This window comes from Xyrauchen texanus, chromosome 1, assembly GCF_025860055.1.
Source record: "Xyrauchen texanus isolate HMW12.3.18 chromosome 1, RBS_HiC_50CHRs, whole genome shotgun sequence".
Taxonomy (NCBI): domain Eukaryota; kingdom Metazoa; phylum Chordata; class Actinopteri; order Cypriniformes; family Catostomidae; genus Xyrauchen; species Xyrauchen texanus.
This window is the reverse complement of record NC_068276.1, coordinates 6523351-6549627: the sequence shown is the minus strand read 5'-3', so window position 1 is coordinate 6549627 and position 26277 is coordinate 6523351. Positions and strand designations below refer to the sequence as shown.

Below are 26277 nucleotides of genomic sequence, written 5' to 3'. Positions count from 1 at the left end.
TGCTGAGTCCCTGATTGGCTGATCTTCTGTGTGACCCAAGTCACTCCTGTATTCCTTCTGTAATCCTTCTTCTACATTATGTATATACTGTATATAAATATATAGTATTGTAAAGGGAATAAGGGAAAGGAGGAGGCGAGTACCGGCTTGACAATATAAATAATACTTTAATGAAAAACTTAACCCAAAGACAGAAACACACACACATGACGGTCAGCTGACCGTAAACGATCTCTCTCTCCTGCACCACCTTCCGCAGTTGGCCTTTATCCCTCTCGGAGGCTTGATTAGCCTGATAAGGGACCGGGTGTGTTGAATCACCACCCAGCCCTGCCCTCCACCCTGTCACAAGTATATACAGTACACACACACACACACACACACACACACACTACTCAGGAACACAATGGTTGTTAGGGTAAGGTTTACTTGCAGTCTCGTGAGCTTTATTTGCTTGTTCCTGTGAAGTTCCATAGATTGTTCCATTTGACATTCTTGCGCCCAGAAGGGTGCTCATGAGCACCCCCTTGGCATCCTCAATGTGCCCTTCGGGTGAGCCTGCATCATTGTGAGCTCCACCAAGTAGGTATAGCTGCAGGCTGGAGATATCCAAAAGAGGGCAGGGTTGCTCCAAAAGGGGCTAGCCCACTCCAAAAGGCAATGACACCTCCACACATGGTTAGGGAACAGGCTAGGTTAGGTGCTCTCTAAACTTTTGCTGGCTGTTTGGAGCTCCTGCCCCTTTTTAAAGCTCTGCCTGCAGCTATATCCTTCTCAGCTCCACAGCATACTACTGCCAACAGTTCCTGCTGCAGAAACTCATGACAAATCACAACAGACTGGAGTTTCCGTGCTGGAGGAAAAATCATGGCAGAGAGGCAATGTCAATTGCACAATAAATATAGATTTTTATAATCCTTTTTTACTGATTATACTTTCTTGCTTGTGTATACTGTATAGTATCACATTTTAGTCTGATGTGTATAACTGGTTCACAATTTTGTTTTTAGTTTTCCAGAGATATGGAATTACACTTAGTTTTTACTTCATTGTTTTACGTTAATAAACAATGTGTGGTGGTGGTGTAGTGGTCTAAGCACCATAACTGGTAATCTGGTAATCAGAAGGATGCTGGTTCGAGCCCCACAGCCACCACAATTGTGTCCTTGAGCAAGGCACTTAACTCCAGGTTGCTCCAGGGGGATTGTCCCTGTAATAAGTGCACTGTAAGTTGCTTTGGATAAAAGCGTCTGCCAAATGCATATAAATGTAAATGTAGTAACCTTACACTAAACCATTGCTATTGTTGTTTCTAAGAGGATTTGAGAATTATTGTGAGTCTCAAAAATATCAAGACAGGAGAGAATACCTTCCTGCACATAGTTGTAGCTTGTAAGATTGCTCATATTTATTGATATAGCAATGTTTGGTCTACCGGTCATGTGCAGTATATACCTGCAGAAGTGTGGCTGTGTATATAAATCAATGTCATGCCTTTTCAAATAATAATTTGTAAAACTGCAAGTCATTGTTGTAGTTGAGACCAGCTCATCTGTGTCCAGGCCGAGACCAGAGTAGGTTGAGTTCCAGTCAAGGCCAAGACCAGAAGGCTGAGTCTGAGTCAGGCTTGTGCACATTCTTGTAAAGACCATCCTGCTACTTATTCGGGCTTCGGTAATATGGGAGATTTACAAGCTCTATTATTAAACACAAAGTTCCTGCATCTAGGCTTTTCAAAAGCTATTTTTAAGCCAAAATGGGCTATGTTCTTATGGTTTACTCACCCCCTTCAAGGCAGGTGATGACCTTACAAACGCTTTCTCATCCTCCCTTTCAAGGAGTGCGTTTGGCACATACCACACTTTTGGCATGAATCTTTTTGTATATTACCCCATAAGGGCTAGTTACACTAAGAAGTTTAACCCCTTTCTTTACCTGCACAATAGAGTGTTCCCTCTTGGTAAAACACCTAATGTTGGAACACACTAATCATGGGAACATTGATTGTTCCCAGGGGAATGCTGATCATGACACTAATTAGCATGCCAAGCAACACCTGGTTCCCCTCTAATTCACTCCCTTCTTAAGGGTCTTCTTTGCTAGATTGTTGTTTTGTGTGAAGTATCTAACCTTACACTCTCTGCCCAGTTGGTCCTGTCTCATGTATCTGTTGGTTGCCCATGTTTTCGCTGTGTGGTTGCTTTCCAGTTTGCTGCATGTCAGCTGGGTTTCCACGGAGGATACCTCGTCTTTGCCCGCTTGTCGGGAGCTAGATCGCCCAACCCTGCTGGGTATTGTTCTGCGCCTAACTAAGCTTCAACAGAGGATTCCACAAATCTATTCCTGACTTCCACAATGCACACACTCATTCAACGAATACACTCTTCACGGATTGCCCCTTGCATGGCCACGGCGTGCACACTTCTCAGAGATCCCCTCCCTCTGCTTCAGCCGGTGCCGGGATCCTCGACATTCATAGTGACTATTTATATTTATTGTAAATAAATCCTTTGAACTGTTCCTCTGCTCTTGGGTCTGTTTGTCTCACTGTCGCTCGTTACAGTGACAGGCCCTGTCGCCCCATTACAGTCCCAGTGTTTCACCTGGCCTTGGTTCCAAAAGCACTATGCGCCACTCCATTTGAGCCACTAGAAGAAGTAGAATTGCACGCTCTCTTTTTAAGGCTAAAAACAAACCCTAGCCGGCCGGCTCTCCGTCTATCCTGCTCTCAAATGTTTGTTCCTGGGGACAATAAACTGGACTAAATCCGACTCCAGCAGACTACGCAATGTGAGCTTAGCGACTGCTGCATCTTTGTTTTCATGGAGACGTGAACTCACTTTGGAAGGAACCCCTTCCTTACTGGCACTAAAGAGTGTTCCCTCATGGCAAACACCTTTTGTTATGCATTTTGTTGGCTGTAAGGTTTGACTCTCTCATTTGATGTAAGAGATCAATCCTATTTCAAGTTATGCAGCACCATTGTGTCTGCAGTACAGTGTGTCCTTAGGAACATGTGTAAACTGCCTCCCAGCTGTAAGCCAGTTATCACGTTCTTTATTCCTATATATTAGGAAATATTTTCTATCAGTCAAGAGCTTCCCCAAGAGGAGCCCTATCTCTACCAACATTAACTGCTTCTCTACAATGGCAAACAGTTATTGGTAGCATTCTAGTTTAGCGATTTATTACCATACCATACTACCATATTTAAAAGCTTTCCCCACTGGCGAGTCTTTTTTGTATAACCTTAATTGCTTCCCATTATTGGTGAAACAATTACTGTGATCATTAATCTAGCGATTTACTCCTAGATTCCACAGAGGAAGACTACCCCACTGGGTAACCTCTTTTATGACCATAATCAAAGGACTGTGAATTCAGTTCAAATGTTCTTCACCTCACCTGATATGAGTTCTATGGAGAAACTGGCTACCCCTGGAAGATTATCTTGTCTCCTTTCAGGCAAGATATATTTATTTAATGTCACTGATGTGTCACTCACTGTCCCAAGCTCTTCCCCACTTAAGAGTGAAAACAGGCTTTCTGTGAATTTTCTACCACATTTAAATGTCATGTTAATTTTACATATTGCTTCTTTAAAATAAACCTCAAGACACACCCTTCCACAAGACACTTATAGTGGATCTCAATGACCTCACATGGATTACTCATCTAAAAACCATGAATGAAAATAGATTACCTCCACACCTGCTGCACAGATGCCTTTACTTGCTTTGACTTGTCTTGACTCACCTGTTCCATGTGTATTTTGCCAATGTATTGCCTTTTTTGTTCTTGGCAGTTCAGGCCTTGATTAGCATTCATTACATATTCTAAAAACTTTGATTGGAGTGGACCACATGTCCCCTTACAATTACATGAAACTAGAACTAGTTTAAGTAGCTATAGTCTCTAATAAAGTATAATAGCATTAAACATGAGCTAGAGTTCCAGGTCACTAGAGTTCTTTAAAAAAGTAATGCTTTCCTGTAAACAAATAGTGTAAGAATGCACTCAAGGATTGAGTGCATTCCCATGCTAACCAGTTTTGTTAAAGTTTTCATGGATCACTGCGGATAGTTTGTAGCTTCCTATTTCTGCCACACCCTGTTTAACACAAATATGTGTCAATTAGAATTTTCTGCTTACCTTTTTGGTAAAGGGCAGTTTGGTCACAGATGTTTTTAGGCTTGGGGAGGCGGGATGGGCTGGTTGTTACATCACAAATAATACATGCCATTACAGTTTTTCCTCGAATACGTAAACCGTTATTGAAATTATGCCTCCTTTTCTCGAAACTCTAAACACAAATCCACAACTTCACCCAATTACCCAAACTTACTATTTTCAGGTCAAAATGAAGCTCTCCACTCAAAACCATTCAGTCTTACTGAAAAACCAAACTCTGCCCTCAGACGTGACAAACAAACCCTCAAAAAAACACACACACTACAACCTAGTCTTACACACTGGTGAGATAAATTCAAAACAATACTACATAAACCAGTAATAAGTTATGTTGCTTGTGGGTCCCCCCCTCAAAAACCTTTCACATAAACACAAATGAATACATATGTAAATGTTTTATTCCTAAATGTACTGTACGGTACAATACACCAAACAATAACAAAAAAATTATTCTGCCCCAGCATCCCTCAGTCATACCACGGACATGGACGTGGTCAACTAGAGCTGCACAAATCTTATCCGAGACTGCTTGCCGTTTCCCGTCGTCGTCCTTCTCCTCGACCTCCTTCATGTCAATCTGACTCATGTGTCAAAACAGGGGAATAGTGTTTATAGGGAAATTGGTGTGCTTTTTGATAAATGGCATTATGGTTTTGAAATTTTAGTTTAAAAGCCTGGTTATAGTGTTGAAGCAATCGGGAAATCTGTAATAATATTCATCATGCTGTTTCTAAATTATAAATGTTAATTAGCTTCACTACCGAGAGTACCTTGGTACCTTTGGGATACAATATCAGGCATTCTCTCATGTTTTTTTTTTCTTTGAAAAGTGACTGTAAACAACGCTTTTGTTCACTATAAGTTCCGGGTATTTACAGAACAATCGTGATTTCAAAACGGTGGTTTTAACAACTGGAAATACTGGTATAGTTGGTTGAACCACATTACGTATAACTAACAGTATTACACCGCCCAAGCCATTTTAAAACTTAACCGCATGCATGGAAATTTGATTTCATGTAGGCTACTACTATTAATATCCTGTTGTTACTGAAACAAAGAATTCAGAAGGAATTTAAGACATTTAGTTTCACGCATTTTCCAAACTGTTTTACCTTATTTCTGGTCCCGTCTTGAGGTAAAGTTGACTGCACCTGCCCTCTAGTGGTGAGAATGAAAAAATATGAACAGAGGAGGTACACCTTTGTGTGGGAAATGGGATTTTAATGAATTGAAAAATGTAATAAAATGCCAAGACTATTAATTGGTCCATTTGGAACCCCCCAAAAATGTAATAACGGCATCTAGGTTCTGCTCGAGCAAGGACAATCATTTACACTTGAATATTGACTATAAAATGCACTTTCATAATTCAATCCATATATTCTCAGCATATCAGTTTTAGTAAAATGGTAAAAATGAGCATGAATTTGAACATGTATTTTAGTATTATTGGAGTGCACAGGTCTCCAATGGGGCAGGCGCTAAAAGATAAAAAGGGGGGCACTTAAAACAAATAATTAGTATGAGTACTGCTTACAAATGTGTAAATAAATGGTTTGTTTTTACAGTATTTTAACATATTCAGTTATTAAATAAGTCACAAATATTTAAAGCAGTACTCATCTGTCTATGTTTTATTTCATATATATATTTCAATGACTCACAGTCAACAGGAACGCCTCTCTCAATTGAGAGTAGTAGGTCAGAAAGCCTCAGTTCATTACATAGACTTTGAAGTCTGGATTTCACAAGTTTTAACCCTTAAAATGAAAAATGCTCATTGTGGCTGTGGACAGAAGTTTAGTAGTTGAGCAATAGGGGGGTGAACAGTGTCAACCTCATTGTCTTTTAGGCACTTCAGCATTTCCTGGACATTGGCTTTTGGGGAAGGAGGATGCATGAAATGAGGACCCTTTCCTCCTCGAGCCCATTGAACCTGCTAACTACTCTCACAAATTCAATATCACCAGCACCATTTCCCTTTAACCATTTCAATGTTACTGCCAGACTTTGAAGATATCACCATTTGAACAGCTCAATAATACTGAGTAAATCCAACATAATACAATTAGGTTTATTCCACTTAAATGAAATACACTGTAAAAATTCAAAAGTTGAGAAACTTTGGCAACCAGCTTCAGGACTTTTATTTTATTCTTTTTTCTTTTTGTATTTTTCTCAACTTAAAGGCAAATTAGTATCAACTTAACAATTTAAGTTTGTCCATGCTTTCATATAACAACATAAATTATGTCCATTATAACATTGACATTACAAACACATTAAGTGTGTGTGTGGGTGTGTGTGTGTGTGTGGTTGAAGCAACCTGAATCACAGCTCTCCCACCCACGCACATACACAAATGCAGACACATACATAAATACATGTTGTACATATTTATATATTTTAATGTAAATTGGAAGCATTTACAGTGTAAAAAATAAAAAAAAACTATATATATTTGTAGTACATTTTACATTTGAAATGTTGGTTATTTATGATAAAACAATTATTGCAAATTGCGACTGTGATATAATGTGTTGGGTAACATGTATGCCAAGGACAAGAGAGGGTTAAGCACAAGAGGACGCACTGAACTTGACCGTACGCTACTGTTGTTGACTGACATTGTGAGCATGATCAGAAATGTGTCAGCAATCAAGTCATACTTTTTGAAATTATGATTAACATCTACAATTGTGAAACAATTTTAATTTCAATTTTCTGTGTTACCTGCGGCTTGAGAAGTCTCTCGCATTTATAAGAGACTTCTGCGAATGGCTGTTAAAGGCACCACCACCTATAGTTATGATTATTATTTGGTTCTGCCATTTACAAAAATAATTGCATTGCTATTATTATGTACCTACAAAGTACTTTTACTAGTTTTTTTTTTTATTAATATTGCACATTTATTATTATTAGAATTATTTTAGTTTTTTTTGAAAACCAAAAGGGCTCTGTCACAGTTTGGAATGAAATGCATTTGCATATTTGCATATTCATTTGTGAGTGGAGCAAGGTGTAGCATGTGTCTGAGGAAGGGTTTTTTCTAAAATAATATAATAGTTTTTGCTCTCTTCACTCTGGCTATATACAATGAATAAAAGAGAACAAATAGATAAGAAAACCAAAACTATTGAAAATAGAATGACCACTGGAGAACAATAGAAATATTCTTTATATATATTTCTCTATAACTGCTTGGTGACCTTTTACTTTCACCCATTTACTATATTACTATAGCTTATTCCTCTAGCTGGCCAGTTCTCATTCATTTTCTTTCTCTTCCTCCTCCTCATCATCATCATCCTCATCCATCACCATCTCAACCCCATCCATGCTTTTCTGCAGCTGTTGCTTGATGCAATTCAGTTCTTGCAGTCCATCCCGTAGCTCCTTGCATACCTCTCTGATCTTAGTCGCAAACTCTGTCTTGGCCCCCTTCCTTAGCTCCAGTGATCCCTTAGCCAGGAAGAAGACATCCAGGGCCAAGAAAAGACCTGACATGACGCCTGTGGTGACGCTTATGACCTGGGCAGCTTTGGCTGCTCCTCCCGCTACACTGAGAATCTGGACCGTGTTGATGAGATTTTCAGTGTTGACGAGGAGAGCTTTCCCAGCCCGGCCACCCTCTTTCAACACGTGTTTCATGTTCATGTTCAGAGCCTTTTTGGAGATGCTGTCCATGTACCGCTCAAAGTTCCACTCTTCCAGAGTCTCCATACCAGCCTAGAGCGGACAGAAAGTGGAGATATTTATTGGAATGACGAAGAGGAAAATGGTTTGTTTAACTGTAGGGGTCAGAGTTTGGCTGGTTAGCATGGGAATTTAGCCCTTGCATCTAAGAACTGCACCGTTACACAGACAAAAAGCATTTTTCTACGTTGATGGACAATCATATGTAGCATGTACACTGGCAGCCAAGAATAATGTACAGATTTTTATGTTTCAGAAGTTAATTGGTATTTTAATTCACCATAGTGGCATTCAACTGATCAGAATAGTCAGGACAATACTGATGTAAAAAACAGCCCCATCACTATTTGAAAAAAGCAATTTTTGGTCAAATCTAAGACAGGCCCCATTTCCTTGACACCTTATCCTTGAGTAATCATGCTAAATTGCTAATTTGGTACTAGAAAATCACTTGGCCTTATATCAAACACAGTTTAAAGGTATTTGGTTCTTTAAATGAAGCTTAATATTGTCTTTGTTTTTGTTTTTGTTTTTGAGTTACCACAGTATGCAATAGACTGGCATGTCTTAAGGTCAATATTAGGTCAAAAATGGCAAAAAAGAAACAGATTTCTCTATAAACTCATCAGTCAATCATTGTTCTGAGGAATGAAGGATATACAATGCTTGAAATGGCCAAAAAACTGAAGATTTCATACAAATGTGTACACTACAGTCTTCAAAGACAAAGGACAACTGACCCTAACAAGGACAGAAAGAGATGTGGAAGGCCAGATGTACAACTAAACAAGAGGATAAGTACATCAGAGTCTCTAGTTTGAGAAATAGACGCCTCACATGTCCTCAGCTGACAGCTTCATTGAATTCTACCTGCTCAACACCAGTTTCATGTACATCAGTAAAGAGAAGACTCAGGGCTTCAGGCCTTATGGGAATAATTACAAAGAAAAAGCCACTTTTGACACAGAAAAACTAAAAGAAAAGGTTAGAGTGGCAAAGAAACACAGACATTGGACAACAGGATCTACCTGTTCAGTAGAATGCCAAGAATCTGCAAAGCTGTCATTGCTGCATGTGGAGGATTTTTTGATGAGAACTCTTTGAAGTAGTTTAATATGTTCTGAATGTTTTTTTCAAATTGTAATAGTAATTATTCACGTTATTAATGTCCTAACTATAGATTGTGATCAGATGAATGCCACCAGTGTATTCTGTTAAACAATTTCCTGGCCACCAGAACTGAACCACATTTCAAATCAGGGTTTGAAATGAACTCTCATTAAAATGAGGGAGAAAATCAACCTTACATATAAAGCTGTCAACTGACTAGCCAATGAGCAGGTTATTTTATCACGCCACAATGTTAAATTAATTTTCCCTGACAATATTTCAACAAACAAGGGCATATCCTGTATATTCTGTTGGCTGTTTGGAATCAAACACGATGTCCAATCTGTGAGAAGAAAAAGCACTCCTTTGACACTGGCCTATCTCCTCTGTAAATTGTAGTGAGCAGAATAGCACCTCAGAATGCACAACACGTCGAAACTTGAGGTGGATGGGCTACAACTGTAGAAGACCACATCAGTTTCCACTTCTGTCAGCCAAGAACAGAAAGCTGAAGCTGCAGTGGGCACAGGCTCACTAAAACTGGACAGGTAAAGACTGGAAAACATTGCCTGGTCAGATGAATCTCGATTTCTGCAACGACATGCAGATGGTAGGCCCACTGCAGCCTCAGCTTTCTGTTCTTGGCTGACAGAAGTGGAAACTGATGTGGTCTTCTGCAGTTGTAGCCCATCTACCTCAAGTTTCGACGTGTTGGGCATTCTGAGATGCTATTCATCTCACTACAATTGTACAGAGCGGTTGTTTTTGGTTTTTTGGCACCATTCTGACTAAACTCTATAGACTCTATCAACCCATTCTGATGGTTGATGTGAACATTAACTGTTGCTCCTGACCCATATCTGCATGATTTATGCATTGCACTGCTGCCACACGATTGGCTGATTTAGATAATCAAAGGAATAAGTTGGTGTACAGGTGTACCCAATGAAAGTGGTCATTGAGTGTATTTAAATCTTCGCTGTAACTGTTAATTTATTTTATATGTTTAAAGTTTGGGTATAAAGTATAGATTCTTTTTGCCACTTTCCTTACCTGGAGAAAGTCTAAGCATTCTTTAATATCTTTAATTTCGTGCTGGTAGTCTTGGATCATCTTCTCCACCTTCTTCCTGTCTGTGTTGGAGTGAACAGTGTCTGTGATATTTGCAGACGCAGATGCCACTCCACCAGCGGTCGCAACACCGATGCCCACCGCAGTTACAATAAGAGAAGTCCCAAAGGTAAAAGGCGCCATCACCAGGCCAGTGATGGTGGTGATACTTCCGGCTACGCTGGCCACCCCGCCTCCAACGCTAGCGGTTACCGTTTTCTTGTGGAAGTTGTCTGCCGCATCGGCTAATGCTAATAAATCAAGTATCCGCTGCTGTAGCGACGCCTCCCTCTGGTCGAGCAGATGAACGAAGAGTTTGGCAGCCATGAAGACTCTGTTAGCTGCTGCTTCTATTGCTCTGAGAGTGTGTGGTAGACAGAGAGAGTTATTTTACTCTGCACATTTTCTTATGTCTTTTGTTTTTCCTCAGAAAATGTAATGAAAGAAAGAAAAACAATCTCACTTTTCTCCATCTTTCTCATTAAACTGAGTTGCCTCATTCCATTCTCCCCAACCTGAGGATTCAAAGGGAAACCCATCGCAGAAGGCACAGACAGAGGTCAAACGTATTAAGAACAAGACTAGATCTTAACAAAATACCTTCCACAATTCTCCACCAAGCCAGCAAACCATCTTCATCCTGTGAATATAAGACATATCTCTCAATTAATGTTTGAACTCACACATACATCCTGGAATCATCTGTTTCTCAAATGTGGCATTGGTATCAATTCAGGGCTTAACATACATCCTCACTATCTAGAGGGCTGCCTTCGCTGGACGAAAGAACTTCTGTCATGTTTGATGTTTGAAATTCAGGGTTGGCCTGCAATAATAACACGCAGAAATGAGACTGAATTAGAGACAGTCACAGACTCCAACACAAACATGTAGAGAAAAGAAGATAGTAGAAAGGCTATATTGTTAAGCCTTTATAATCATTTCCATGAATAACATACAGCACGTGCAAGTATAGAGATTAGGAAGAACTTAAAAATGATTTAAATATTTGTGAATGCCATGAAAGTTTGATAAATATATTTTCATTTTAATTGAATCTTCTTCAAATCTGTAAAAAATTATATAATGTTAAATGATTAATAAGAGTAGAAAGTGTTAGCAATATATATATATATATATATATTTTTATATATACTGTGCTCTTTAATGTTTGACTGTGTAAAAATGTTCACTTAGGGGCAAGAGAACATAAAACATAAAAATTTTAGCACAGAGCCCTGCTACAAAAAGTCAATTCTAATAAAAAACACACCATGTTGAAAGAAATCCACTAAGAAACATAAAAAGTGTGTTGACAGTTATGCATTAACAATGAACCTCCGTATAACTGTCGAAGCGTTTTCTTTTTTTTTGGCACAAGTCAACAGCATGCCACAAATGCTGAACACAGAGTACATCTTTACTTGTATTCAACCCGTAACATTACTTTAATTGTTTGTTTATTAGTACATTAACATGCAAACAAACAAACAGGCAGCCTATACATCCAAATCATAAAGAATTCCATAAGGGGCAGACAGACAGACAGACAGACAGACAGACAGACAGACAGACAGACAGACAGACAGACAGACAGACAGATAGATAGATAGATAGATAGATAGATAGATAGATAGATAGATAGATAGATAGATAGATAGATAGATAGATAGATAGTTGTGCTTTACCTGTGTTTTCTCATCTGTGTGTGCTGCTGCAGAGACTATTAGAGGTTCACTGGTTCTGTTCTACAGAAAGAAATGAGACAGAGATGCTGAAACAGACAAACATTTAGTGCTGTGCACTGCATGAAAATCACAATCTGGATTGTGCTGATACCTTAAGTGATAGTTGGTTTGTGGACAAATTTGCCCCCAGAAATTTGTACCCAATTTACAAAGATTTGTTTTTTCTCAAAATGCAAATACGTAAATTGTGTGTGTGTGTGAGTACCTGTGAGAAAAACCTGAATGGATTCATTTTCTGAATCATTCCCAGGATTATTCCAGGATCCTGAAGAAAAAAAAATAGACACAAGCAGTTATCATTGTCCAAGTAATTTGGAAAAGTGGAGAAAATGTCCAACAAATTTCAAATTTGAAGAAAAAAAAAAAACCAACATCTGTCAAGGGTAATTTCATTTACTAAGTACTCTAGTTACTTTGTAGGCATGGGGTTTGCAGACTTGTATAGATTTCATATCTTGTGGACAAAATTATCATCCTAGTGGACAAAATTAGAAGTACACCTTTCATCTGTCATTCACAGTTCAATTTTACTGTGTTTTGATTTTCTGTTAACAAGAGAAATGAATTAAATTGTCATGTGACCTCGGCGTGTCATGTTGTCTATGTGTACCAAGTTTTGTGATATTTGAACATTCACAAGAAACCAATTACTCATTATAGACAACACATGAAGAATGTATAAGCGTATACTTGTGAAACGATTAAATGAATCAAAATTCTTTTGAAATCATTTTGTCATGAGGGTCTGTAGATGATACGCTACAAATTGCGTGCAAATCAGAGAAACGACATGGGACAAGCTTGAAAAAGTAGATTTTTCAAAATATGGCCATTTTGCCTGAACTGTCCAATCAATGGGTGCTTCTCATTTTGCAAATTGTGCATCCTTGTTTCCTTGCTTCCTTTCTTCGTTTCCTAGTTCCACCCTCTTAGGAAATGAGGAAAGGATGGAAGAAAAGGAAACGAGGATGGATTTGTAAATTGAAATGTCTCGCTCACTCAAGCATCACTTCAGAGCGCCTCGGTGTGCTTGCCGTTATGTAATTACTTTATTACTTTATTTATTAATATATTCATAATAAATCAAAATAATTCAAGTTGCACTGTGGAAGTACGTGACAATTATGGTTTATTTAATCAGCAAAGGTGAAACTCGAATTAAAACTATAGTACCAGAATTTAAGCGTGCATTTAAGCGGGCTTCGGCCAAAAAGTCTTCTACATAGGATGCTCCTGTGGTTCCTCACTCAAGCGTCCTCAGGAAGCTTCCTTGATTGTCCTTATTAATGGCGGACTTTGATTGGTTTCTGGGTCTGGGTCAAGGAGTGAGGAAACGAGGATGCACAATTTAGGAAATGAGAAGCACTCAATATTTTAAGGATATGCTAGCACCTCCTCGACTGGACTTCATCAAAGTACCAAAAACGTTCTTGACCCTTTCAGAGTTCTAACTGGTTTTTAGTTGTAGTGCCCCTATTTTGGCATAAATATTCAAAAAATTAAAAATAAATCCTGTCGAAAGTTTAATTATGTTCGGACTGGCCAAATCATTTATTGCCTTTTATCTTCTAAATGATTTGAAAAATCTAAATTCTATTGGAAATCTTTGATCATGAGGGTCTCTAGATGTACAGTACATGCCAAATTTTGTGTAAATTGGACCAGAGGTCTAGAAGGAGTTGGAAAAACTTGTTGACAAAAGTAGTCTCATTTTACAGAATATATCTTGTAGAAACATAAATTTTTATTCTAGTCTATACGGTTTCAGATCAAAAACGTGAATTAGCTTATTAAAGCGTCCATATGACCAAATGATTTGAAGGCACTGAAGGACTCCTAGGAAATATTTTTTTTTCTAGCCCATTCGGTACCGGAGTTCTGAACAACAACGTGAATTAGCTTATTATAATGCCACCTTGTTGCAAAATAGCATTCTCAAATTGTGTTATATTCACACAAAATTGGTTGTACAGCCTAATTTTTGCAACCTGTAAATGGATCCAAAACCCGTTCACAATGCATGCTATTAGCTGCTGAAATTGGATTAGCAATTGGCTACTATGCTACTACTTGAACCAAAGAAGCTGCTGCCAGACATTTTTGTTGATTTGTCGAATCAATATTTTAAAGAGCAACATGCAGGTTGAATTTATAACTGAATTAATACTTTATATTGTCTGCAGAGGTCTTTTAAAAACACATATGTAGAAATTACTAATGAAATCTCATTTGATGTAGAGATTTTGATGAAAATGTGCTAGGCTCTGGAATACGCCTTTCCCGCTATCAACGCGTCATATGGCGTAGGGCTGAGGCAAACAAAATAGCTCATGGTCAGCTCTCATTGTGGGTGTTGATGTAGTTAGAGCAGTACAGAAAGTTTTAGAGAAGCCATAATGGTAAATTATTGTGTTTGTGCTGGTTGCACTAATTCCAGCCTGTCAGGACATCGTGTCCATCATTTTCCTTCTAGAAAAAACAAGGCTTTTCGGTCTTGAGTGCGTTTTGTGCAGGTGAAGAGAGCAGACTTCACTGCCGCGTCTGTTACCACACACTCGGTCGTTTGTGGCGCACGTTTCACTCCGGAGAATTATCGACCTGGAGATTTGTTGGAGTCTCGGATGGGATTTCGGAGTAAGGACCACGTGAGGCTGATTACTGATGCTGTTCCCTCGGTGCACTCGATGGAATCAAGTCCACCGTCAAAGTGTATACCGGATTTTGGCGCGGGCTGGACTGGAGGACAAAGTGCTAACGTTAGCAGACATTCTGTGCAACGAAAACGAGGACGTAGCAGAGTAAGTCTTACTTTTAATTATTTTAACTCTTAATTTGCTCATAATTATAGGCCTGTGGGCCATCATAGGCATGTTCGGTCGACACCGGAGAACTCGGTTTCTTCATTCGCATCCATTGTAACCTGAGCTTGAACTTGACCAGACTCCTCGCCCATCGTCACTTCGGTTAGTGCTTTATAGACGCGGAAGTTATTTTATCACAATTTATCTCAAAATATCGTTAATGGCTAAATATATATTACTCCAGTTCAGAAAATCTAGTTGTTTTATCATCAACATACACTATGCTATATAGGGGTGTCCAACCTGCATGTTGCTCTTTAAGGATATGTTACTACTTGAACCAAAAAAGATTCATGTCAAATTCCAACTTCCTGGATGAAGGTGTTGATGGGGTTTTAGACATAGAATACCATATGGGAAGAAGTGAACAAAATTCGTTATACATTCTCGAAAATATTTTCAAGTGAACGTTTACCAATTTTGTTAAGTAGGACTTTGCATTCAAGAAGATATAGGTGGATAAGCCAAAATGGGCCACAGACAAACTTATAACTTTGCTTATAACTCTGAAGCAGTCAGATGGGTGTGTGAAGGTAGGCCTGAGTAGTGGCTGGGATTTGGGACCACCACCATGCCAAGTTTGGAGTCTTTACGACTTACGGTCTATGACACCCCAAACTGTTTTAGGACAGAAAAACAATAATAATAATAAAAAAAATCAAAACAGTACAAGTTTGCAAAAGTAGGTTTTTAAAATGATCTCAACAATTAAACATGTGAATTGATTGAATCCTGTGTTTCTTGAAGCAAAGTAGTTCAGAATCAAAACCATTTACAGTCTTGTAAAACCACCTTCTGGTGGCCTTTTCTTTATTTTTTGAAAATATTTTCCTTTTTCCCACAATTTTGCACAGACCTCTGGGGCAAGCAGCTAATTCATTCCAATCTGCTTTTGTTAACCTTGTCTAATAGCTGCTGAAAGTTGATTGAACTAAAACATTAAGGTGCCAAATAGCTGTTTTTAGTCACCAAATCGTATAATTGCTCGATTTAGATTGTTGTTCAGAAACAAGATAGAAAGCACAAGAAAAGGAAGACAGCTAATAACCCATGTGGTGCTGAACTTTTAAATATAAAGAGGCCCGAAATGCACATGGGACAGCAATTTTGAAATGTCTGCACTCCCAGTTGTGAACACACTGATGGATGATTCGCTGAGAAAGTGATTCTGATTCAAACTAACCAGAGCTCCTGAGTTCACTTCACACCCTCACTTCTTTTTTTCGGGTAATTCATGAAATGTTAGGGGCTCGGACCAAATACTGGAGGAGCTGAACATGCAGTGCCAACGGAGGCTTGAGCCTTGATAGGTCCAGACGGAGGGTTGTTCAAAGAGGGGTAGTCTCTGATCCAATGCGTACTGTAAATTGCAGTAATGCACGATTTCAGCTTGCGAACCGCCATTAAGAAATAAAGAAGAAGACTCTCTCACGCTGGATTCATTGTTGCGTGTGGTGCAGTGAGTTCATCATAACAGAATAGGTAAAAAGTGGCGTAAGCTCTAAAGATGTGTTTAATAACTCATGGTTATATAGCTGTGTCACGTTTAGAAGGCTACGTGCTAGGTAAGAAGCCTCCTTTGAAGGCTTCAGTATACCGAGCGTCCTCCTTTAAACAAGCCTTCAAGGACAAACGGAAATGTAATGTAACATGGTTGCTATGACAGCATGCCACTCTTTAAAAAGCGTGAGCGCTTTGAGTGAGAAGGGAACAAAGTGCCTTTGGAAGAGAATGTATGACATAATTTTAGGAGAGTTATAAAGATGTAGAGAGAAAAGAAAATTAATTTTACATGTGTATTTTTAGTCTATAATACTTTATTTTATTTATATAATTATATATTATAATCATACATATCGATGACATATGCAGCTGACAAATGCATCGTCCAGAGGACGCAGCCTTCGAAACGAGACACAGTTTATCTGATGCATATTTGACACACACAAACCGACTGTCGCCAATGGCGACTACATTTTAAATCATTTGCAACCGTTTTATTTGCACTCTGGAGCTCTGTAAGCACTATGATAATTTGAAACTCAGAGGATCATATTGGACTTATAGTTCATGCTACCAAAAGGGGTTATAATTACATCAATCCTTCTGGATTACCATCAGAAATCTTTAACCACCTTTTAAAAGAATCTGTTACCTGTGAAGATGATTCAGTGGGATGTTGTTTCTGCATTCCACCAATTCCACCAGTCTTTCCTGCAAAATAAACAACCACTTATAACTTTGATTTAGGAAAACATGATTGGTACATGGGATTGGTACTAACAAGTTCCCTTTAAAGAAGGTAATTTCGAGGCTGCATCGAAGAATGAGAATGCTCTAGCCACTCGCTTATGTTCTGAAAGCCTCTCCTCTCCTCTCTCCTCAGGCTTGGTCCTCTACAGCTCCCGAGGGACTGTATGAGTAAGACACGAGTATATAAAGGGCAGAGATATTAGGAGGGTTTGTCGAAGGTTCAAGCCTTACGTGCCTCTTTTTTCCATGTTAAACAGCTGCCTGTTCAGTGTGTATATAGTGCAGCGCTGTATATAGTGTGGACTGAGCCTCACTGAGATTGATTGTGTTCAAGTGAACACATGAACACGAGTTGGTTTGGATTTTCACTTGAGCCTTAAGAACAGGGTCAACTGGATAAAGAGCGTGTTGGTGCCCAGTCAGTGTTTCCTTCCTAAGAATGAAACTCGACTTGGTTGCCATATTGGCACACATGACAGACTCACATGTTCAGTCCACTCTTCTAAATGATGCTTGAAAAGGTGGAAAGAAAAACTCGGCATGTCACAACACTTTTAGGTTTACGGTGTCACTTAAACAGCCCCCTTGGTTTTTCTGCAGTTGCGAGTTTGTGGCTTGACACAGGTCTTTTTGATGCCTGTCCACGTCATACTAGAGTATTGCTATGTGACAACACAAACTTAAATCCTCATTGCGAGGTAGGAATGCTAGATAGTCCCTGTGGAGCGTTTCTTTGGTATTCCCAGTATAACACTCTGGTTTTCCCATTGTTGTTTGCTGGGAATGAGAATGCTATTTTTTGTCTTTACTGTTCAGTATGCCAGAACACATGACATGACCCAGCACGACTGACAGACCTTGTAGCAGCTGCGCGAGGCACAAACATATTGCCAAAGATGCGATAGCGGAAGTACCAGTGTGCAAAGGATCAGAATAACATCTACAGCCATTAATGGTCAGTTGCCGAGTAGGACGGTGGGCTGGGGCCCATACTAGTCTTGAGGCGCCTAAATTGGACACTTATAAGTCTCCATTCAAGGTATTTACTCAGAGACAGATTTTGTCTAAGGTCTGTCCACTGAACTGGTTGGTGTTTAGCGAGCATAAAGTATGTGCAGAAAAAATATCCCCTTGTTGCAGGCCAATTTTTTACATTCACCTTCAAGAGGAATGCATTCCAGTTCAAGGCCCTGCCCTGCAGGTTGTCTTTGGGCTGTCACACATGACCTCTGCAGGCCCGAGTGTCCCTCATCATGCTTGGCAACATGGTAATCTTTGCCTCATACTGACACAAAGCTATTAAGCTACAGTTGATCTTGAGGAGAACCACAGATGCATTCAACATAGGCTGTGCAATGGGCATTCATTGTTTGGAAAGGTGCACAAACTGTGTGGCACATAAATCGTCTGGAACTTTACAGTCCCCTTGGCTCTGTGAGCCTTTCTGTCAGACAGTAAACTTCACGTCCTGACTTATAAGACAGCACTACAATTGTGGCTTTTATATTGTTATCCTCTGCTCCCTTTAAGAGACTACTCATGCTCTGCCCAGTGAAAGCATTACATGTACATTAACCAAATGAGTCCATTCAGGGTATTAGAACAACTGTTTTTTTTATTTGGAGGTTGCTCAAAGCCATCTCCAAGCAAAGAATGTCCCACAGGGTCGTGGATGCTATTGCACTTTGTAAAGGGGTTCAATGGAAAGGAGGAGGCAAGAACCGGCTTTTCAATACAAATAATGGTTTATAAATAAAACAGAAGACAAACACACACGACGGACATGTCTGTAAACTATCTCTCTCTCCCGCACAATCCTCCGCAGTCAGCCTTTATCCCTCTCGGAGGCTTGATTAGCCTGATAAGGGACCAGGTATGTATAATTACGACCCGGCCCGGCCCCGCCCTGCCACATTCCTCCCTCGTTCTCTCAGACAGGGGAGCCCCCGGCATGACGTACATCCTCCCCTCTTTCCCTGGGGAGGGGCGTGCCTCTTGCCCTGTCTGCCGGCAGGTCATCCCCATCTATCTGGATGAGGGAGGGGACAAGGGGAGGGAACCTGAAATAATTAAATGGGGGGTACTTCCTGTAACAAGCTTGTGTACCCAGTATACCCCCCCCAAAAAAACACTGTAAAATTTAAATGAGAGGGAAAAGGCCAACGCGGAGCGGCAGCGAGAGAGAGAGAGGAGAGAGAGATAAAAAAAAACACTTACTCGCCAGTTCTCCGATACGTCGTAGCTTGTTCCTCAGCCACTCCTCCACCCTCTAACGAACAACAGCCACGCCTCTCCGGGCGCATCGGAGGCATTCCTCCAGCCCCTGGCGGACGGAACGCCCCGCCGTGTTCTCAGGGAACAGAAGGGGTCTCCCCCACCCCTGGCGGTCGGCAGCGAGCCCCTCCCCGCTCGCGGTCGGCGGTCTCAGACACCACCGCGTTTCAGTGGCCGTCGTCCTCTTCCAGGCGGCTGGGCTCCTCGTCCCCCGGCAGATGGCCAAGGCTGCTCCATTGGGGTGGACGGTAGTGGCGAGAACTCTACTACGGCGTATCCCTCCTCCTTCCCGGATTTCAGCACCAGTGTAAAGGGGTTCAATGGAAAGGAGGAGGCGAGAACCGGCTTTTCAATATAAATAATGGTTTAATATAAAACTTAAACAGAAGACAAACACACACATGTCCGTAAATCTCTCTCTCCAGCACAATCCTCCGCAGTCGACCTTTATCCCTCTCGGAGGCTTGATTAGCCTGATAAGGGACCGGGTGTGTATGATCACGACCCAGCCCCGCCCTGCCACACACTTGCATATGACTCGCAAGGCACACAATGCCCCATGGGCAAAACAGCTCATTCAACAGGAATATGGCTTCCTCCAGGGCATTGGCAAAGGGCGTGTCTCTAGGAGACATATGTCTGTCTGCAAGTTGGGCTTCCACTAGCAATGTGGCCAGATTGTATAACCAACATGTATCTTCACTCTCTTCCCACACATTCATGGAGGAACAGGGTTGATCACTAACCAATAAAATGGTTAATATATGTTAGATCCAAAGCTATAGACTCTCTATTCCCACTGGTAGGAATGAGAGCATGAATCCAATGTTAATGTCGGCTAGTGTCATGGTGCCAAAGCCGTGTCTCATTCCCTCCTTTCAGGAAACCAATATTACAGAGCAACCAAGAGAGAGAGAAGGGCATTTTTGTTGCCATCAATTAATTCATGTTAACCGCAGATATTTCAAAATGACTTAGTGAACAGTGAGTTCGTGTTTGTAGGTAACAGTAAATCTGTAAATACCAGCTCAAGCATGCCTGTATCAGTGAAACTATACACACTTGAACAAATACGTTTGTTACACCATTAATGACCTTTAATGATATTTTCACACATATTCAATCTGACCTACATAACAATTTCATTGTGAAAAACATGTGATCTGTGGTTTTCGGCTGAAAACCATGTGACTGCTTCGCTATCTGGTTCAAAAGAATCGCAAAGCCCAGAATAAGTTTGAACCAGTCATGTCAGCACATTTCACTCCCCTGTTAATTAAATGTTAATGTCCAGCAAACATTCATATTCCAATTTACACATGAATAATTAGTAATCAATTTACTTTCATACATTGTTTAAATTTTTTTACATAATACAATAACTTCTTAATTCATATATGAAGCCCTTGAGGCTTCACTTAGTTATTATTTATTTTATAAACACATTTACATTTAGTGAGCAAAACACGAAGTTGACATAGGCTAATAGGGTTTATAATACATTTTATTGCTTCATAATGTTCTTACTAGGGGTGCTTAATATTTTGGCCACCAGATGGCAATAAAGTAAACCTTGAACAGAAGATTGGCCCATCAACGTATATCTGACATTGATGTGCTGCATAGCTAAATTAAACTCTTAGGCTCACTTGAGATGCCAACCACTATGAGGACACAAAAGTATGCGAGTGTAGTAAGGAAGAAATGATAATTAACAAAAAGACCTGTCACGTGGTAAAACTCCCACTTCTCGTAGTGGACAAGAAATCAAAGGCAAAGGCAGATACTAAATTTGCAGTCTTTGTTGCTGTCTGACACTGTCAGAGTATAGGGAGTGTCGAACATCAAAACGTTATTCATGCACACACATATGCGCACACACTCAGACACACACACAAATAATATTACAGTTAAAGGACTACAATTCTAGAGAAGAAAAAACATCACAGATATTCTAAGCCAATGGGCCACTGAGCTGTGTTGCCAGCAAGTTGTTTCCCATCATGCTTTTAGTTTGCACAGCTGGTAGAAAGCAACTGCAGCCCTTGCAGCCAGTTGCAAGAAACCCCTGAGGTAAAGGAAACCCTTTGTGACAATATAGTTACAATTACAACTATGGGAGGTATTGCAATAAGGTCCTGACCCTGAGAACTGCACCTACCTAGCTGTTGCGACATTTCACCATGAGATATCAGCAAGTTGGCAGCATTTCTAACCAGCATGCACCTGGTGGTAATTGGCTATGCGCAGAACTTGCTCATTTCTGTAATGTCAGGGTTAAGCAGAGCAGGACAAGATGTAGGATTTGTATGAACCCATTTGTAATTTATTAAAAACAAGGCCAAACAAACACGAGATAAACACAGACATAACATCAACAATACAAAGGCAAACATAAGGCTTATATACATTGAAATGGGTAACAAGAAGACAAGGCAACCAATAAAAAGGTAGAAAGACAATGAAACAAGACACACCTGGGAGCAATCAAAGGGGAGCACAGAACACAGAGACAAGATACTGAAACTAAACTTCAAACTAAAAACATAGTGTGCACCCATGAACCAAAGTCCACCAGTACCGTGACATATCCCCTCTTTAAAGGGTGGCTCTTGACACCCCAAAAAATTAACAACCTGGAGGATTTGGATGGGTGGAGTTCAGCAGCCTGGGAGGAGGGTCCAGGTAGGAGGCAGGGTCATGGGGTTCCGGCGGCCTGGGAGGAGGGTTCAGGTAAGTGGTGGGATATGGCAGCCTGGACGGAGGCTCTAGGAATGGAGCGGGATCAGGCGGCTTGGGAGGTGGCTCCAGGAAGGGGTTGGAATCAGGCAGCCTGGGAGCTGGCACCCGGAAGGGACCAGCATGGGGCTAAGGAGGTGGAGCTGCAGAGCAGCCAGAGGCTCAAAGGGCGGAGCTAGCGAGCAGCCAGAGGCTCGAGGGGTGGAGCTAGCGAGCAGCCAGAGGTTCAAGGGGAAGAGCTGGTGGAGCAGCCAGAACTCAAAGGATTGCTATGGTAAACCCTTTTAAGATGTATCCCCTAAAACTTACTAGAATCTGTTTTTTGTTAATAGTACTTATTGTTTAGTTACTGGTAAGTATTCCAATAGTGACTAGTATCTTGTTCAAGTTTTCTGTTACTCATTAGATAATAGTTATTTTTCCAATATAGACACTGGAATCTATTCAAAAGTCACTACTGACCATTTTAAGGATGTGAACAATAACAAAGGAATTAGAACACTACTGGCCAGGGAGCACTTCCGGTATCGTTACTGGATCCTTTAACTTTGATTCACGTGACCAGCTTTTCCGGATTGAGAAGCTAGCATCATAATAACGCTTCAAAATAAATGCTCCGGCAAAATAAAAGCTACATTTAAATGGAAAAAAGTAAGACAGAATTTGAACACTACTAAAGTATGTAATATTTACTGTAATACTACTACTATTACTACTACTACTGCTGCTGCTAAGAATAAATTAAAAGTAATTTAATTAAATTTAAGCAATATCTCACATCTATAGCTCTGTTATTTGCCAAATATAACTATACTCTAATGTAGTATTTTGGACTGTGCTGTGAGGTTCTGTATAAAAGCACTTCATTTGATAAAAATAATACAATATATGTTTAAAATTATTGGTTATATTTTAATTTGATTAAAGTTCTAATGAATAATTTAATTTAAACACCACTTGATCAAATTGAAATAAATGTTAATATACAGTAGAATTCAGAAAAATACTATCATTACTATTGACGATGGTAACGTTAATCGTGTTAAAGTCACTATGCATGAAGCACCAGTATTATTTTTAACAACATTTCTGCTTAGTATGCCAATGATTTGTTGAATATAAATTAAACACAGCAGACAAAGAGTAGAGAAGAGAAGAGAGAAAGGGTAAGGTGCAAAACTTTAGGTTATAGAGCAAATTTACCGAAAATGCAGCTATTTGAAAGAGCATTTGTTTGAACACGGACACTTAGGAAGCACATAACTGATAACCATTGAGTAACAATCCAACTACATGACCCAATTTGGTTCGCAATCCATAGTTTATAAAAAAAAACCACCGCTTTAAACTGGGTCTCTGAGGGTTAAATATAATAAAAAACATAATAGTCTAATACTTTTCCTTTTAATACTCAAGTACATTCAAAAGTACTGTAAGTACTTAAGTACTTTTATTCAAGTAGAAATATGAAGGGGTACTGATACTTTTAATGGAGAAAAATATCTTTACTTTTACTCATTTACAGGATTTGTGGTCTTTATACACCACTGTGGAAAAATGAATAATAGCAAAGGAATAAGTATTAGTATATAATTAATAAGTACCAGTGATTATTGATACTAGTGTAGTGTTGGGTTCGACAGTACCTTCGTAAAGTTTTAAACCAATAGAGCCCATCCGCCTTTTCAGCCGCATTGGTTCCGGAAGTATTTTCCCATTTATTTCTTCCATAGACTTTTAAAAAAATCCTTAATTAAAAAGTTCTATGCCATGAACCAAACCAATCAGCTCCGAGATAAATCACGTTACAAACTTTAAAACAAAAAAGGCAAAAAGACAAAGGTACAAGAATGTGTACTTACCGTCTTTCACGAGGGCATGAATAGTACCGTGGTCTGTTTCTCACCCAAAACCGGTCATATCGATTAAGAAGACATGATTACACCACTTGAGTTGAGAGGATTACCTTTATGTGCCTTTATGTCCTTTTTGGAGCTTAAAATGTTTGACACCATAGACAAAAACACCTCATAACTCCATCCAAATATCTTCGTTTGAGTCCGCAAAAGAAAGTCACGAGTTTGAGATGGCATAATGGTGAGTAAATGATGAGAGAATTATAATGTTTTGGTGAACTATTACTTTAATCAGTGTGCATGCTTGAGAGAGAGACTTATTGTTGGTTTTAGAACGTCAAATATATATATATGAAATATTAAAATGATTTTAGTGAGTATGTTTGAATATTATTGGAATGTTGACATTATTCTTAAGCAGGGACTTAAACGGATCAAGGAACGGAAATTGAACATTAACTAAATTTTTTGTAGAATGCAACTGAAAACAGAAACAAAATCCCTTTCATCTGTTCCAGAGTGAAAATGTTACTTTTAAATGCTGGTATGTGGTTAATAACCGGTTCATTTTGTTTCGATAATTTTTCCATGAAACCAAAGGTTGTATAACATTTTTTATCACAAAACATTTTCGGAATTACATGGACATTTTCGGTGGCATGCAGGACAAAGACTTTTAGGCTATTAATTGATTTTAGGTGGATGAATTAACATTCAAAATATTTTGGGAGGATATATTTAATTTTAAGAGTACATTTATTAAAAAGATGTTACTTATATTTCTTTTATTTAATGCTGGAATTATATCACTGGAAACAAAAAAATAAAAAATACTGTTTCTGCTCAGCCTCAGAATGAAACTAAATTAAAAACGTTTCATTTTAAATTTTTTCACAAAAAACTCAAAACAATATGAGGAATACTTGTTAAAAGGGCTTGCCATAAGACGCCAGAATGTGACAAAGTTTTTCACAAGCTGAGCCATAGGCGGAATCGGGAGGGGTCAGGACCCCCCCTATCTGAGGGTTGTCTGTCCCCCTAAAATATCATTAAAATATGTGTATTGTAAATATATTCTTAAAATAATTGTTTAAGAAATAAAATAATACAAATGCAAACGGGGCAACAACAAAAAATACCTTGGTGTCCCCTTCAAAAATTGCTCTTGAGAATTGTTATGTTTATTGCCCCCCAAACATTTTGATGAAATTTTCGCCCCTGAGCTGGGCATAACGCCTTTGCTCCAGGCTACGGAATCCCTGTACTGTACTTGAACTTTTAGGTCAAAGACATTTGCGAACAACATGACATAAACTTTCGAAAACAAAATTATCTTTTCTTTTGAACTTTTCCAAGCATGCTTGATGCATGTGGAATCATTCTTTTATTTAATTCTGTAATTAAATCACCAGAAACAAAGAAAAAAAAATAATATTGTTTCTGCTCAGCCTCAGAATGAAACTAAATTAAAAACGTTTATTTAAAAAAAAAAATTATAATTTAAAAAAAAAATTAATAAAAAAGTACTAGCTCCTTCAAAACAGTATGAGGAATACTTGTTAAAAGGGCTTGCCATAAGACGCCCGAATATGACGAAGTTGTTCACAAGCTGAGCATAACGCCTTTGCTCCAGGCTACGGAATCGCTGTACTTGAACTTTTTGGCCAATGACATTTGCGAACAACATGGCATAAACTTTCGAAAACAACATTATCGCCAGCTTGCTCTTTTTTCTTTTGAACTTTTCCAAGCATGCGATCTTCATACACAAAACACGTACGATCAAATCCGATGAACAGCGCTTACCTCTAATGATTTTGATAGTCTTGTTTATCTTTTTCCACAAATCGAAATGCCCAAGCAAACAAATGTGTATTCAGCGCTTGTCTGGAGTTACTGTTCTGGAAACATTTAAAAGATGCCAGATGTTCGTCTGACAACAAGTTCACTTTGTCAAATCTGACAACCCCACATGACTAAAGAACGGAACAGAACTGCACCCTTTAGTTTACACTGTAAAGCTACGATCCATTGACTCTTCCTAGAATCAGAAAAAGCACATGATCACTGGGCGTGTCTGCTTACTCCAAATTTAGCTATTCAGAATAGCAAAGCAAAGTTGCATGGTTCGCATCACAATCTGTTAAAAAGAAAGCAAAGTAGTGAATATATTTTAATATACTTTATTTACATCTATATAGATGAAATAAAATCGACAGAAACTTTGTACATTTTTGTATACTGCACAACTTTAAGAATGCCTATAGTTAAAACACAGCAGCAAGTCAGTATGTTTTTTTTTATATATTAATATATTTTATATATATTTATATATAAAGGATAAAGACTTACATCTGAACTATAGTTCAGGGAACTCAAACAAACCTCAACATTGACTTGTGCATTATGTGTAAATACGATCATGTTATGTTT

General features: G+C 39.2%; 1 protein-coding gene across 1 annotated transcript; it reads right to left on the bottom strand.

Annotated features, from left to right (window-relative positions):
- Window positions 1–5877: 5877 nt before the first annotated feature.
- LOC127650829 (apolipoprotein L4-like) lies at window positions 5878–25880 on the bottom strand. The gene is made up of 9 exons (XM_052136474.1): window positions 25651–25880; window positions 16878–16936; window positions 12067–12126; window positions 11802–11861; window positions 10862–10939; window positions 10714–10753; window positions 10577–10628; window positions 10057–10471; window positions 5878–7926 (listed from the first exon to the last, which is right to left on the bottom strand). The coding sequence occupies exons 2-9, from the start codon at window positions 16911–16913 to the stop codon at window positions 7465–7467; spliced, it is 1203 nt and encodes a 400-aa protein (XP_051992434.1). The 5' UTR covers window positions 16914–16936; window positions 25651–25880; the 3' UTR covers window positions 5878–7464.
- Between the last annotated feature and the right edge of the window lie 397 nt (window positions 25881–26277).

What these genes read in the sequence shown, in the direction of transcription:
- LOC127650829 (XM_052136474.1), bottom strand. Translation starts at nt 16,913, where the DNA reads ATGCAGAAACAACATCCCACTGAATCATCTTCACAG. An exon ending in GCCCTCTAGATAGTGAGGAT is followed by an intron (nt 10,754 to 10,861) that starts GTATGTTAAGCC and finishes TTATATTCACAG; the next exon opens with GATGAAGATGGTTTGCTGGC. An exon ending in TTGGTGGAGAATTGTGGAAG is followed by an intron (nt 10,629 to 10,713) that starts GTATTTTGTTAA and finishes TTGAATCCTCAG; the next exon opens with GTTGGGGAGAATGGAATGAG.